The following is a 14,465-nucleotide window of genomic DNA, read 5'->3' on the forward strand; positions in this document are numbered from 1 at the left end:
TAGTTCCTTCCAGGTTTAAAGTAGATCATTAATACTGAAATCATCTAGAACTGAGACTCAGTGGCAGGTAATGCGCTTTCATAACCACCGATCAGCCGTAACATTATGACCCCCTTCCTAATATTGTCCAGGTCTCACTCGTGGTGATTATGGAGGCCAGGTCAACACCTTGTGATGTTCTTCGAGTTCCTAAAGTGTTGTTGTGCGTCTGTGTCAGTGTCGGGCTGCATCCTGCTGTGTCATTGTTAGCGGGTGGGGGTGTCTGGTCTGGTCCTGTCCTGTCCTGTCCTGTCTGGTCTGGTCTGGTCCTGTCTGGTCTGGTCTGGTCTGGTCTGGTCCTGTCTGTTCTGGTCTGGTCTGGTCTGGTCTCGTCTGATCTGGTCCTGTCTGGTCTGGTCTGGTCTGGTCTGGTCTGGTCTGGTCTGGTCTGGTCTGGTCTGGTCTGGTCCGGTCTGGTCTGGTCCTGTCCTGTCCGATCTGGTCTGGTCTGGTCCTGTCCTGTCCTGTCCTGTCTGGTCTGGTCCTGTCTGGTCCTGTCTGGTCTGGTCTGGTCTGGTCTCGTCCGGTCCGGTCCTGTCCTGTCTGGTCTGGTCTGGTCTGGTCTGGTCCTGTCTGTTCTGGTCTGGTCTGGTCTGGTCTCGTCTGATCTGGTCCTGTCTGGTCTGGTCTGGTCTGGTCTGGTCTGGTCTGGTCTGGTCTGGTCTGGTCTGGTCCGGTCTGGTCTGGTCCTGTCCTGTCCGATCTGGTCTGGTCTGGTCCTGTCCTGTCCTGTCCTGTCTGGTCTGGTCCTGTCTGGTCCTGTCTGGTCTGGTCTGGTCTGGTCTCGTCCGGTCCGGTCCTGTCCTGTCTGGTCTGGTCTGGTCTGGTCTGGTCCTGTCTGGTCCTGTCTGGTCTGGTCCTGTCCTGTCCTGTCCTGTCCTGTCCTGTCCTGTCCTGTCTGGTCTGGTCTCGTCCGGTCTGGTCTGGTCTCGTCCGGTCTGGTCTGGTCTCGTCCTGTCTGGTCCTGTCTGGTCCTGTCTGGTCTGGTCCTGTCTGGTCCTGTCTGGTCTGGTCCTGTCCTGTCTGGTCTGGTCTGGTCTGGTCTGGACTGGTCTGGTCCGGTCCTGTCCTGTCCTGTCTGGTCTGGTCTGGTCTGGTCTGGTCTGGTCTGGTCTGGTCTGGTCTGGTCTCGTCCGGTCTGGTCTGGTCTGGTCCTGTCCTGTCTGGTCTGGTCTGGTCCTGTCCTGTCTGGTCTGGTCTGGTCTGGTCTGGTCCTGTCTGGTCCTGTCTGGTCTGGTCCTGTCCTGTCCTGTCCTGTCCTGTCCTGTCCTGTCCTGTCTGGTCTGGTCTCGTCCGGTCTGGTCTGGTCTCGTCCGGTCTGGTCTGGTCTGGTCCTGTCTGGTCCTGTCTCGTCCTGTCTGGTCTGGTCCTGTCCTGTCCTGTCTGGTCTGGTCTGGTCTGGTCTGGTCTGGTCTGGTCTGGTCTGGTCCTGTCCTGTCTGGTCTGGTCTGGTCTGGTCTGGTCTGGGTGGGTGCTGCATGTCTAAGTAACGTCCACATGAATGAATGTCAGGTCCAGAAGTTTCCCAGCAGATCATTGAAATGTCACAAGATGGTTTAAATGTTATTTACGTCTCTGGTCAGTGGTCATAATGTTGTGGCTGATGGGTCCTGCTGCTCAGAACAGACCTGAAGTGAAGTGTGATCTAGTTAAACTTCCTTTTCCTGCGTGTTCTGTCACAGATTCTTAGAATAAGTGGAGATATAATATTTTTTCAGGGCGGTAGGATTCACTCACAGCTCCAGGCGTTTTTTTGTTTGTTTGTTTGTTTGTTTTGTTTTTCCATTTCTGGTTTTAAAAAGAGACACTAAACATATATATGGATAATTAGAGCTGCATTTGTAAAAGTCGTGCCTGGGGCAGGGGCCTGTGATAATTAGGAGTAAAAATAACTACTAATTGTGTCGTGACTGGAGGAGGCACTAAGCTGGACTCAGTCCATGGAACAGACCCCAGATTCCACAGTACAAGCTGCTGTTACCTACAACCAAATCTGAAGAATAAAGTCTTTATTATTAAAAAAAGAGAAAAAAACAGTTGTTTTGTGTCAGTATTTTGTCGTGGATCATTTCGAACCACAAGCTGTGCCTCTCACCACTGCTGTGTGACGTGAGCGCGCTTTACAACGACAAAGAGATGTTTTAGTTATTCCTTTCAGAGATACTGTATTTGATAAATGTTATGGAAAAAACCAGCTGACCCGAACGTAGCGTTGAAGACGAGTTAGACACAAACATCGAATGACTTCATTTTAGTTACTCCTTGGTGAATTTGTGACAGTTTGAGGTCAATATCCTGATGGATACAGAGCCAGATTCATCAAGTAGAAATTGATATGAAAGATATTTAAGTTGTATAATACTAATATACAGTATAATGTGCTTTTTTAATAATATCCTGCAGAGGGCGGCGTTACAAGCAGCACGTCAAAATGGACAAAAAAAACCACTAAAAAACAAGTAAAATAACGAGACTATTGAAATAAATGATTGTTTAACTATTAAGAACTACTGTAAAATGAAACCTTGCATCTTAATTGTGACCCTGTTCTCTCCTCTTCTGTCCTCATCATCATTTGCAGTAATTAGCAGTAATCTAATCAACGGCCTCACTGACAGGGCTACAGCTGTAAAACCACAAACTATGATAGTGTTGCTCAACACGTAGAATCAGATGAACTCCATTCACCATCAAAACGTTTAAAACAGGATGTTGCTGCAGATGAAGAAATGGAGAGGAAGAGCTGATCTGAACAAAGGATCAGGGCTCCTCAGGATGCTTCAACGTTTCCTCACACATCGATCTGATCTGAAGCCTCATGCACAGCGACGCTTAGATAATTTATATATTTCTGAGTGTAAACGATTTTCAAACGAGGCCTTTTACATAATACATAAGTCTAATAGATGAGTTTCATGTGTTTGATTGGGTTCTCTTTGTCTACTTTCGGGACTTGTGTGTAAATCTGATGCTTTGAATCGTTTTTATTGAGAAATGTAGAAATCTCTGAAGGGTGTAAAACATTTTAAGTGGCTGTACGTTGAAATAAAAATAACCCTGAGTGTTTTGCACAATCGTCCACATTAACAGCGGAAGTCCCTCAGAGAAAGGGTTCCTGTTCTGATAAAGACGTGACACACATGAGGACGACTCTTTGTAGAAGACACAGTGAGGACATGAGTCACCGAGTGCTGATGCTGTTTCTGTCTGTGTGGAGCTCAGGTAGGACTCAGAGGTTTTTACAAGTCGCATCCAACGATCAAGTCAGAGAGAATCTGGGAGACTCGCAAGCTGAGGCTAAAACTGTCAAACATATTGTGTCAGTGTTGAATCCATGGGCCTGGGATCGACTCACACTGCAGCAGTCTGTCTTTGCATTAAGATAAAAAGCAGGGAGCTTGTTTCTTTAGGATTAAATGTAAAGTTTACATGGTAAAGACCCACGGTGCATCTTTTCATGACCAGATTAACCTGGTGACTGAGAAAAAGCTACAAATATATTTCCCATGATTTCATTCATTTTTTATTTGAAAAGTGAGAAATGAATCATGTAAGTAAATCTATCACTAAAAGGTGTTTCTGTTATTTCGTCCACATCGTGTACCCAATAAATTCTGACTTTTCATTTGGAATTCTGACTTTTGTTCTCAGAATCGTGTGACTGCGTTTTTTTAATCTCAGTATTTCTTTGGTCGTGTAATCACATGACCAAAGAAATACTGAGATTCTTGTTGTTATTGGAATCCACTTTTTCATCATTTGGAATTCTTACTTTTTCTCTGAACTATGACTTTTGTTGTCAGAATTCTAATCAAATTCTGATTCCTTTTTACTCAGAATTCTGACTGAGATCTTGGAATTCTCATTTTTCTTGGGAATTGTGACAGAGATCTCAGACTTCTGTCAATTCTGTCTAAAATCTGCAGAATTCTGCAGTCTTTCTGTGAACTTTGACATTTTTGTCAGAACATTTCTTTTTTCTTGTAATTCTGACTTTTGTTCTCAGAATTCTGATCTTAATCTCAGAATTAAGGCATTTTGTCACGTGGATTGTGACTTTTTTTTTACATTTAGATTTTTTTTTCGTCTTTATTTCTGAAATTCTGATTCTTTTTATTGGAATATGAACTGTAATCCTTTTCATTTCATTTCACTTCATTCACTTTGGCTATTTTTCTTGAGTTCATTTTTTTTTTTTAGGTGTGCAGACCCATGAACAGCAGCAGCAGCAGCAGATCATTGCTGCAACACTCTTCTTCTTAGCTGAGCATCAACTGTCTTCCTTAGTGTTACACTACTGCCTCCTTCTGGACTTAACCCTTTATGACATCAGTCAGCTCTCTGCCTTCCACACTTCTGCAGCTGTTTGATGGTTTCCTTTATTTTTCTGCATATGCACCTTCAGGGTGAGGAGCATTAACATCTCTAAGAGCCGGTGGAAAGACAAACATGTCAGTAGATTCACTGAGTGTGTTCATGTTTCTCCTGTGATTTTCTCCTCAGGGCTCTGGGCTGAAGACAAACATGCTTCCACAGGTAAATGGAGGGAAAATGACACGATGAGAAACGTTGTGGAAATCCCTCTGATTCACTGATATATTTTGTGTGTCTGTTCAGCAGTTCCTGGTGATTACAGGGTGGTGAACGGAGGCGGCCACTGTTCTGGGTCAGTGGATGTTAATGATAAGGGAAGATGGAGAAATAAATACTCAGAACCCCGGGACCAGACGGAGGCCGCTGCAGTGTGCAGGAAGCTCAACTGTGGCTCTGTTGTGTCTTTACAAAGATATTTTAATCATGGTGGTTCAAATGAGGTTTACGGTCTACACATCACGTGTTCAGGTCAGTGTCATTAACTGTGTGAAGCTTCAGTTTCCTTGTTTTCTGTCACTGGTGAACTCACATTGTGTTTTATTGTGGCTTCTTACATTTTAGATACCACTTCCTTAATTCAGCGGCATCATTTGAGACAAAGAATGAATGAATGAATGAATGAACGTCTGAAAGTAATTTTGTCGGTCAGCATTACGAATCTTCACTTAACAACAAACATACACAATAAATTAAGAAATAAATAAATCAAGACTAGTTGTTCATTTCAGCTGAAGCATAGATTATAAATTCTGAACCCTTGTTTTCTTTTTCTCCAAATCAAATCAAACAAACTAAAGTATCATGGAATTTGTGGAGATGTGGACCCAAGTGTAGGACAGTGTACACTGTAAAAAAAAAAAATCGTAAAAAAAAGGTAAATTTCTGGCAGCAGGGGCGCCATAAAATACCGTAAAATAACGGAAAATTACTTTCTAGGAAAAAATACAGTTATTTTCCGTAATTAAAATACAGTTTGTACTTGCAATTTTAACAAGATTTTGTCGTATTTTCGGATTGTTTTAACATTTAATTAGAAACATTTTCACATTTTAAAACAATTAAATCACATAGAAATATGGTAAATAAATGTTGTATTACGAACAATAATGCTTAAATTTACAGAAATGTGCTGTTATTAATCGGTTTTAATGACATTATTTTATGGGAAGAAATTGTATAATAATTTGTATTTGATGTAATACAACAGTATATAACACAAAATAATGTGATTGATCTTTCAATACAGAAGTGAGCTTCTAGATGTTTAGCCCAAACTTCAGCACAGTAAGTCAGATATGGCAGCACAACAGTACAATACAGTGAGTATGGTGATTTGGAATTGAGCATGTTTGTCCTACATAAAGTTTTCATTGTGTGTGAAAGTTTGGACCTGACATATTTAAGATGAGATTTCCAGTTCAAGTTGTGGTCAATGATTATCCCTAAAAATGTACTCTCATGAACTCTTTCCAGTTTAACACTGTCAATCATTACTTCAGCCGATGTTTCCAGTTGTTTATCATAAGGGCCCATCAGCCTTGCTTCAAATGCATCATGAGTTCTCTGAAGTGTCAAATTGCAGTCATTTTATTATTCATGTTTGCATACGGGAAAAAAAAAATTGTAATGTGTAATGTTGAAATGAATACAATTTAGCACAATTCTAGTCCACTAATTTTGGATATTTTAACAACCAGTTATTAGTGAATTGTTTTGTGCAAGCATCACTCAGATCACTATCTGAGATGCCCCTCTGGACTGGGATCACACAGCTGGTCTTGTAAAACATGAATAAATACTTAAATTCATCCAGAACATCTTCTCAAGGTGAAATGTTCACACACTGCTTCTCCCAGTCGAGTCCGAACCACTTCTTACAGGTGGTGAAACCCGCTCTGCTTACGGCATCAGCGGCTTCCTCGCGCTTTCACTCCAACTGTTGAGAGCAGCCAGCTAGCGCTCATTTCCACACAGTACTTTCATAGATTCTCTTCAAACGCAGACATGGCAGTAGCAAAGAAATAAATTTTGCACTTAGCAGTCCTTGTTCTGTTGACATCCTGTTCGTGACGCCAGTTTGTTGTGGACATATGAGGTTGGTGGAAATGACACAGAAGACTCAGATGACTTGTAGTGAAATAAGGTTTACTGATCAGGAGAAATGGTAACAGCTGTTCATGCATTCAGAGCCAGAACCATTGTGACCAGCCCCTCATTCCAGGAGGAATATATAAGATGAGAATTTAGAGGTCAACCACCGGTTATCACCATCGGTGGCGACAGTCAGTCCATCCAGTCAACCATGTAGACCCTGTTTTGACTGTGGAAGGATCACAAACAGGTTTAGGCCAAAGAGACATGTTTAACATACTATAATAATGAAGTATTTCCTTCACAGTTTCCAAAGATATTTTTAGTTTATTTGATGTTTAATGATCTTGATCCCATGTAAGAAAATTACTTCTCTCCATGAAAACATGATTTCTACCATTTGAAGAGAAAGGAATTCTCTAAGTGGATGACAGGCCATCACTGAAACTTGTCCAACTCCTCCATGCTTCTGATGACTAGGACTTTAACCTGCCCTGGATAAAGATCTTGCAACTGGATGTCCATGTAGCATGTATCTTCTTCTGGTGTCTCAGTTGTCTGTGTTCTTTTTAGTCAAGTGTCCATTCATGTACACATTCGTTCGCAGTCAACCTTGTTTTTAACAGTGCGATTCTGTGAAAATGTATTCTCATCAACTCTTTCCAGTTTAACACTGTCAATCATTACTTCAACCGATGTTTCCAGTTGTTTATCATACTTAAAAATATTTTTTTTGATGCTTGATAATTTCAATAGGGATCCCATGGAAGAATTCTGGATTTTCTGTTTGCAAACTGTAATATTACAGCCAGTTTGTCAGTTTTGAAGAAGATGACATGCCTCTGTGTTGTTGATATCATCATACTTCCATGGGAATGTACAAAGTTGGACATGTGTCCCTCCACTGAATTGACAAGATTAGTATCGGTAACTTCATCTCTTCCATGTTGTGGAGTTACTGCATGGGCGTAGGACCAAGGTTTAATATCCAAACCTGAGATTATGATGTCGTTGATCCTTCAGTATTGTTCAAGTTCTGCCACCCGGGTTTCCAGCACTGCAGTTGTCTCGTCTTTCTGTTTATTCTGAGATTTTACCTCTTCCAAAAGATTCATGAGAGTCGTCTGCCTTTCACTCATTTTAGTGATCTCTTCTTTTCTCCTTCTCTCCTCAAACTCGAGGCCTGTTTCTGTTTCCAGCCTCATGTCGTCAGTTGTTTTCTATCAGTTTTGTTTGTTTGCTCTCTGGCCATGTTGCTCTTCTGACTACAGAGATGTTTTTTAGTCAGAGTTTTTTAGACAGAGTCAGTGGTGTGTCCCGAAGGAACGGTCCACATTTGATCTGCTCCACAGAGAGTTGCTCCTTCTCTCCTCCTCTCTCTCCACAGAATCATTGAGGCTGGTGAACGGGACCAGCCGGTGTTCAGGCAGACTGGAGGTGAGGTCCAAGCAGTCGTGGTCCTCAGTGTGTAAAGATGGTTTCCAGTGGCAGGAAGCAGAGGAGGTCTGCAGGGAGCTTAGGTGTGGGCCCCCTTCAGCCTTATTTGGGGAACTACACAGAGAGGCTCCACTGGGGTCCAAAAAGCTCCAGTGTCCAGGAAATGAGTCTGACCATGAAGCTGCTGTTATCATCTGCTCAGGTAGCTCCTCTTTCCACTTTTCCTCCTCCTTCTCTTTTCCTATTTGTAATTCGTATCCATCTCCTCCTCAGACTCCTCCTTCTCGCTTTCCTCCTTCCACTCTTTCTCCTCATGCCCTCTGATGGGCTTTAATGAAGTCACATTGGTCAGGTTCAGTTCTTCTTGTTCCTCCTCAGAGCGAGTTATCATGAATAACATCACCTTGTTCTGCACAGACTCAGTGAGGCTGGTGAACGGGACCAACCTGTGTTCAGGTAGACTGGAGGTGAAGTCTGACTGGTCGTGGTTCTCAGTGAGTGAAGATGGTTTTGACCAGCAGGATGCGGAGGTGGTCTGCAGGGAGCTTGGCTGTGGACCCCCCTCAGTCCTCCAGGGGGCGCTCTTCACAGGAGGTCCAGTGTGGAGAAAAGGCTTTGAGTGTGAAGGCACAGAGTCTGCTCTGCAAGCCTGTAACATCTCAGCTCCAGATAGAACCCCCTCCTCAGCCAACAGATCTGTTCAACTCACCTGCTCAGGTGGAGGAGGAGCTGCATCCTTCATGCAGCGTGCTGGCTTTCTTCTTGTACTAATTCTTTTCCTTTTTTCTGCTCAGATCCAAACTCTCTAAGGCTGATGGGAGAGTCCAGCGTCTGTGCCGGTAAGCTGGAGATGACAAACAAGGGAGAGTGGAGGCCTGTGGTGGACTGGGAGTTAATATGGAACCAGGTTTCTGCAGATGCAGTGTGCAGACGGCTGGGCTGTGGGACTGCAGTGTCTGCAAATATGAAGAAAGAACATGAGGACAGACCCGTGTGGTGGATCAAGTCCTCCTGCATCCAGTCAACATCTGTGCTGCGAGATTGTGTCACACTGACTGTTCTGGGTAAAACCTACTGGAGCATGGAGGTGGTCTGCTCAGGTAAGTCTGAACTCATCACACATTTAGCTGCTTTCTCTTCTGTCTGGTTCACATCAGGTTATCACTCAGAGACAACAAGAGCTGAAAAACTTGAATCTACAGCACATGCAATGAGCTCATTTGTCGTGTCGTTTGATTAGAAGAAGACAGAGATGGAGGAGGACATCAACAATAAACTTTAATGAGACTAAAGTTAACTTATCTATAAGTATTGTAGTTGAAGTCCATGTTCTGCTCTGTGAAAAGTTTCTCCAGTTCATTAAACCCCTGCAGCAGGGGGCCAGTGCTCTTCTTTAATCTGATCAAAACGTGGATGGAGTCTGGTGCTGGAGACCAGGTCACACAGAGTTCTTGTCAGATCACTGTTCTCTTGCTCGTGAACGTGAACCAGCCAACTACATTACCCACAAGCCTCAGCTGCATCAGTCAGGAGTCAGTTGAATCAGGTTTGAGTGTTTGTCGTCAGCTGTGATGTCTGCAGTCACTGTGCAAAACTCCTACTGACTTTTTGCTCATTTTTACTTGAAACCAACAAATGCATCTCATAGATCATTTTGTGTTTCAACATTCATGCAACTTCTTCTTTAAGGAACTCAATACGTCTGCAGCATCTAGTGGACATCACAGGAGCTGCAGCTCTGAATGTAAACCTACATCCCTCTGGTCTTTTCTACCTGTTCTCTGGCTCATGTTGGAGTTGGAGCTAATAAGACAAGTCTAGTAGAATTGTGTCATCAATTGTGCGTTAGGTTCCTGATCTGCTGTTGTTTTCCTGCTGTGCAGTGACTGAACTAATTTCATTCCTCTGCTCCTTCAGCTGACCCTCTCCCTGTTCCTTCACAGAACTGCTGCTTCAGCCAACAATTGTCACCTTTCCCAACAGTATGGAGGTCTTCAGGGTGGACCAGCGGGAGCTTCAGGTGCTCCTTGGCTCCAACTTCAGCATCATGTGCTACATCCCAGCCCAGTACCAGGGAGGTGACTTCCAGCTCCTGTTCACTGCCTCTAACGCAGCACTCAGCTACTCCCTACCAGCTGTCAATCACTCTGCCCATTTCCGCTTCACTTCGATGGACCTCAGCCACCAAGGCAGCTACAGCTGCATTTATCATCTCCACGTTTTCTCCCACGACTTCTCCTCTAAGAGTCAGACCATCTATCTCAGAGTCGGAGGTAACTCAATAAGATCAGGCAGTAGGAGCATAAATATAAAGCAAATAAAAGCTAGGAAGTGTTTGGACCAGTGTTCATTTTGACACATAGTCATAACTTCATGTAAAACATCAACTAGTAAAATATGACACTTCTTTAACTTCATAGTAGTCGCAGAAAAAAACTAAAACTAAATTAACAGTGGCATGATCCTAACACTGAATAAAAGCAATGTGGTGATGAGCTGTTCAGTAAATTAAAGAGTGTGCATGCCAGAGGACTGATCATTGTCAACGTGTTTCAGCCTCTGTAACAGATCTGATCATCAGACTCGTCGTCCTCCTGCTGGGAATGACTCTATCTGTCACTGCCATCTGCTGCTACTCTAAGAGACTGTACGTATCACTCATCAGATGTTCACTCACAAGACAAAAGGGATTTATTTGCTTCTGTTTTTATAATCTATGACATGTTTGCTGTCATATATTTCCAGGGCAGCCAAAGCCAGAGTCCAGGAGAAAACAACTGTGATTTGTGTTGGAGGAGAGAAATAGGAGCAGGAAGATTTGTTCTGGACTCACTTTGGATATGAAGTGTCATCTTTTTAAGCCTTTTGTTTATTATGAACTGAGTTGAGCCTTTTAACCTCCTGAGACCCTACATCCTCATACGGGGACATTAAGCTTGATTAAGGTAAATTATAAGTGCATAGCACATAAAAGCTCAGGTCTCAGGAGGATATATATCACCTGTTAGCTGCCAGTTCAGGAAGTTATTCAGCTTCATTTAGACCTGTTGTCCTCATAAATGGATGCTTTTGTCTACCATCTAGTGGTAGAAATGTTGAACCTTGTTTATTTTATTTACGCTTATTAGCTTTTCTAGTTTAATATGACGCACAGATTCTGTCAATAGAAACGAGCTACAACGTCGCTAATTAGAAAGTACTCGTTAGAGGATATTGGGACTTTATTGTTTGCAATTGTGTCTTTTTTCAGCCACGTTCAGGTATTAAAATCAACAGTTTTATACTTTGATACACACAGGTGACTTCATTGTATTATACAGTAAAATAATCCCTGTGTCCAGGATGTTGCATCTTGATAATGGTTGACTATTGACCGAGGTCACGGTGTCAAACATACGGCTCATGGGCCAAAAGCAGCCTGTCAGAGGCTCTAATCGGCCCACAGCATGAATTTGCAAAGTGACAAAAATTACGTAGAGCACGACAATTTGTCAGTGATGATAACTGCTCTTCCTAATTTGTCCACTGTTTTAGTCAGAGAAGTGGACAGAACACAACACTGAGACCCAGGACAGAACAACAGGGTGCAACACGCTCAAATTGCACTTATTTCTCTTAAGAAATTTCACGTTCTTTTAAAGCAAAGGTTCTCACAGTGCGGCCTGCGGAAACATTTCTGGCGGCCAGCAATGAATTTCAGTTGTTAGTTTTAATCCAACCAAAGCCCTTACTGTACATTGCTTTGAAAGGATGAACATCCATTTTATGGCCTTTAGCGACATCTATAGGGAAACGCGGTAATTGCAGGTGTGGTTAGACCTCGGAAGCTGGAATTAGAGGAATCGTGTCCAACCGAAAACAGCATCGCACGACCCACGCCAATAAGATGATAAGATGTTTTTCAAGGTTTTCAAGTTCTTAAGCCTCATTTATAAATTGCAACCTGGTCATTAAAATGATTACAAATGGGATTATTTTCTGTCCCCCCACAGCGACCCTCAGCCCAGTGTTTGGTTCTGAATCTGTCTCTCAGTCCTCAAAACTTTGACAACCCTTGTTTTAAAGGATAGGTTATTAAATATAAACATTCTCCTAATTTACTTGTTCTTCTTTGCACTAAAACAAATGGAAAAAGATTATTTTGTTGTCTTACTGGTACCGGCCCACTTAAGATCAAACTGGGGTAAATGTGGCCCCCAAACTAAAATGAGTTTGACCCCCCGTGATCTAGGTCAACAAAAGTTTGTGTAAAAGTCTAAAAGTTACTCCCTGATGTTACTGAGACAGCAGGAGTTTTAGATACAAGATAAACTGACTCTGACCTCTAACCCCAGAAAAGTCATTGGTTTTGATCCTATTGTCTGGTAGAACTTGAGACATAGACACATAATAAGCGTGATGCCGTGTTAATAATGTTATCCTGCAGAGGGTGGTGTTACCACCAGCAGGTGGTAACAAAAGAGAGAAAAATCCAAAAAGAAGAAGGAGACGTAATTGTGAAAATGTAAAATGTGATGTATTATTTTATTTTCCTCTTGTGCAGGTCTCATTTGTGAATCTCTCTGGCTGCAGACACACATGATTTACTTTTACATTTACACCTTTACCTTTACAGACATCAGTTTCTATGACAGTATCTGACCACTAAAATGTTTTACATGTCATTAAGAATCCAACATCCGTTTCTAACATCCTTTCAGGGGGCGTGTTTTATTACCACAGCAGTAATCTAATCAACGGCCTCACTGACAGGGCTACAGCTTTAAAAACACAAACCATGATAGTGTTGCTCAGCACGTAGAATCAGATGAACTCCATTCACCATCAAAACGTTTAAAACAGGATGTTGCTGCATATGAAGAAATGGAGAGGAAGAGCTGATCTGAACAAAGGATCAGGGCTCCTCAGGATGCTTCAACGTTTCCTCACACATTGATCTGATCTGAAGCCTCATGCACAGCGACACTTAGATATTTTATATATTTCTGAGTGTAAACGATTTTCCAACGAGGCCTGAAAGTAGACAAAGAGAACCCCATCAAACACATGAAACAGAAATATCACACTTTTGTGTTTATTCAAGAAAATGGTCCAGTGTTCCATGTGAGTGAAGCCTTGTGTCCAGTGGGTGAGTCTGTGAGCTCCCTGTAACTAAATGTTTATGGTAACAGCTGATCAGTGTCTACAGCAGCTCGGAGGAATCTGATCCCATTCCTCAGAAAGGAACCAGTTGAGTTGTGAGATGGTGGTGGTTTCCTCTCATCAACTGATGCTCCAACATTTCTACTGGATGAAGGTCAGGACTTTGACTTGTTCCTAAACATTCATCTGGTTCTTCTGGAGAACCACTGGTGTTCTTGGGCTCCTTGTCTTCCTCCATGACCCAGTTTCTCTTCACATTCAGCGCATGGACTCATGGACTCATGACATTCTTTTACAGTGTGGAGCATGCGCACATGTATTAAAACCCTGTATTAAAAATATCCAAGAAAGCTGGTTGCACAAGAAGAAGAAGGTAAACAGAGCCGGTAGAAGAATCAACTGGGGGATAGTGCCATCTTATCTGCACCATAAGTAGCGCACACATTACGTCCACGATTATCAAAGCTGAACTATGATCCATCTGATTGGTGTTTGAAATGCCGGTCTGCCGCATGAACGTCTCTTGTTTATTATATGATATATTTGGTCAACCGGAAAGGGGGAAGACATGTTCCCATCAGTTTTTTGACTTTCGCCATTGCATGTAAACTGGAACAAGGACCTCATTCAGAAAGTCAGATTTCGAGCACAGCTCCATTAAGTTGTGAAAGTAAACGCACTGACTGCTAATGCCAGCATACAGGCCACTGGTTAAATTCACCCAACCAGTTAGGAAACGCGTACTAGTGTAGCCAGAAGGGTCCTTAGAGGCAGTTGAAGACTGTTTCTCCATCACAGACTGGGACATATTCAAACAAGCTGCCACCTACAACTCCTCCACTGATCTCACAGACCGAGACAGTAATTGCCTACATCAGCAAGTGCATGGACGATGTTCCCACCACTGAGTCCATCACTGTCTGGGCAAATGACTGGGCCGTGACTTACAGGGAAGGTCTACAGGCTACTGAAGGTCCAGAACGCTGCCGTTAGATCTGGGGATGAGGAGGGCCTGAGGACAGCAAGGGCCAACCTCCCCCATGGCATCAGAGAGGCCAAGAGGCAGCACTCCAGGAGGATCACCCTCAGCTTCACATCTGCACATCTGAACTCACAGATGTCTTCACAGAAATCTTCAACATCTCTCTGAGTCAGGCTGTTGTCTCCACCTGCTTCAAAGCCACCACCATCATCCCGGTCCCGAAGAAGTCGTCTTCCTTCTCCTTCAATGATTACCATGCGGTAGCACTCACACCAGTGCTTTGAGCAGCTGGTCGTGCATCACATCTTTGTTTGTTTAGCTGATGCACCGTAGGCCCATTTCAATTGTGTTACACACAGAATTGACAATAAAGTTGACTTGACTTGATGAGCAACAACAA

At 43.1% G+C, this 14,465-nt stretch overlaps 1 protein-coding gene across 2 annotated transcripts; it reads left to right on the forward strand.

The window, feature by feature from the left end:
* Nucleotides 1-1,512: 1,512 nt before the first annotated feature.
* Nucleotides 1,513-11,224, forward strand: LOC125014079 (scavenger receptor cysteine-rich type 1 protein M130-like). Of its 2 annotated transcripts, none has more exons than XM_047595115.1 (9): nucleotides 1,513-3,261; nucleotides 4,543-4,575; nucleotides 4,657-4,881; nucleotides 7,892-8,143; nucleotides 8,359-8,658; nucleotides 8,736-9,041; nucleotides 9,885-10,214; nucleotides 10,498-10,588; nucleotides 10,687-11,224. In XM_047595115.1, exons 1-9 carry the CDS (start codon nucleotides 3,180-3,182, stop codon nucleotides 10,745-10,747), a joined length of 1,680 nt encoding a protein of 559 aa, XP_047451071.1. In that variant the 5' UTR covers nucleotides 1,513-3,179; the 3' UTR covers nucleotides 10,748-11,224. The 2 variants fall into 2 exon arrangements, with proteins under 2 accessions (XP_047451071.1, XP_047451072.1); XM_047595116.1 differs by having other exon boundaries at nucleotides 3,189-3,261; nucleotides 4,660-4,881.
* The last annotated feature ends 3,241 nt before the right edge of the window (nucleotides 11,225-14,465 follow it).

Source organism: Mugil cephalus, chromosome 9 (assembly GCF_022458985.1).
Source record: "Mugil cephalus isolate CIBA_MC_2020 chromosome 9, CIBA_Mcephalus_1.1, whole genome shotgun sequence".
In the NCBI taxonomy this organism is placed as follows: Eukaryota; Metazoa; Chordata; class Actinopteri; order Mugiliformes; family Mugilidae; genus Mugil; species Mugil cephalus.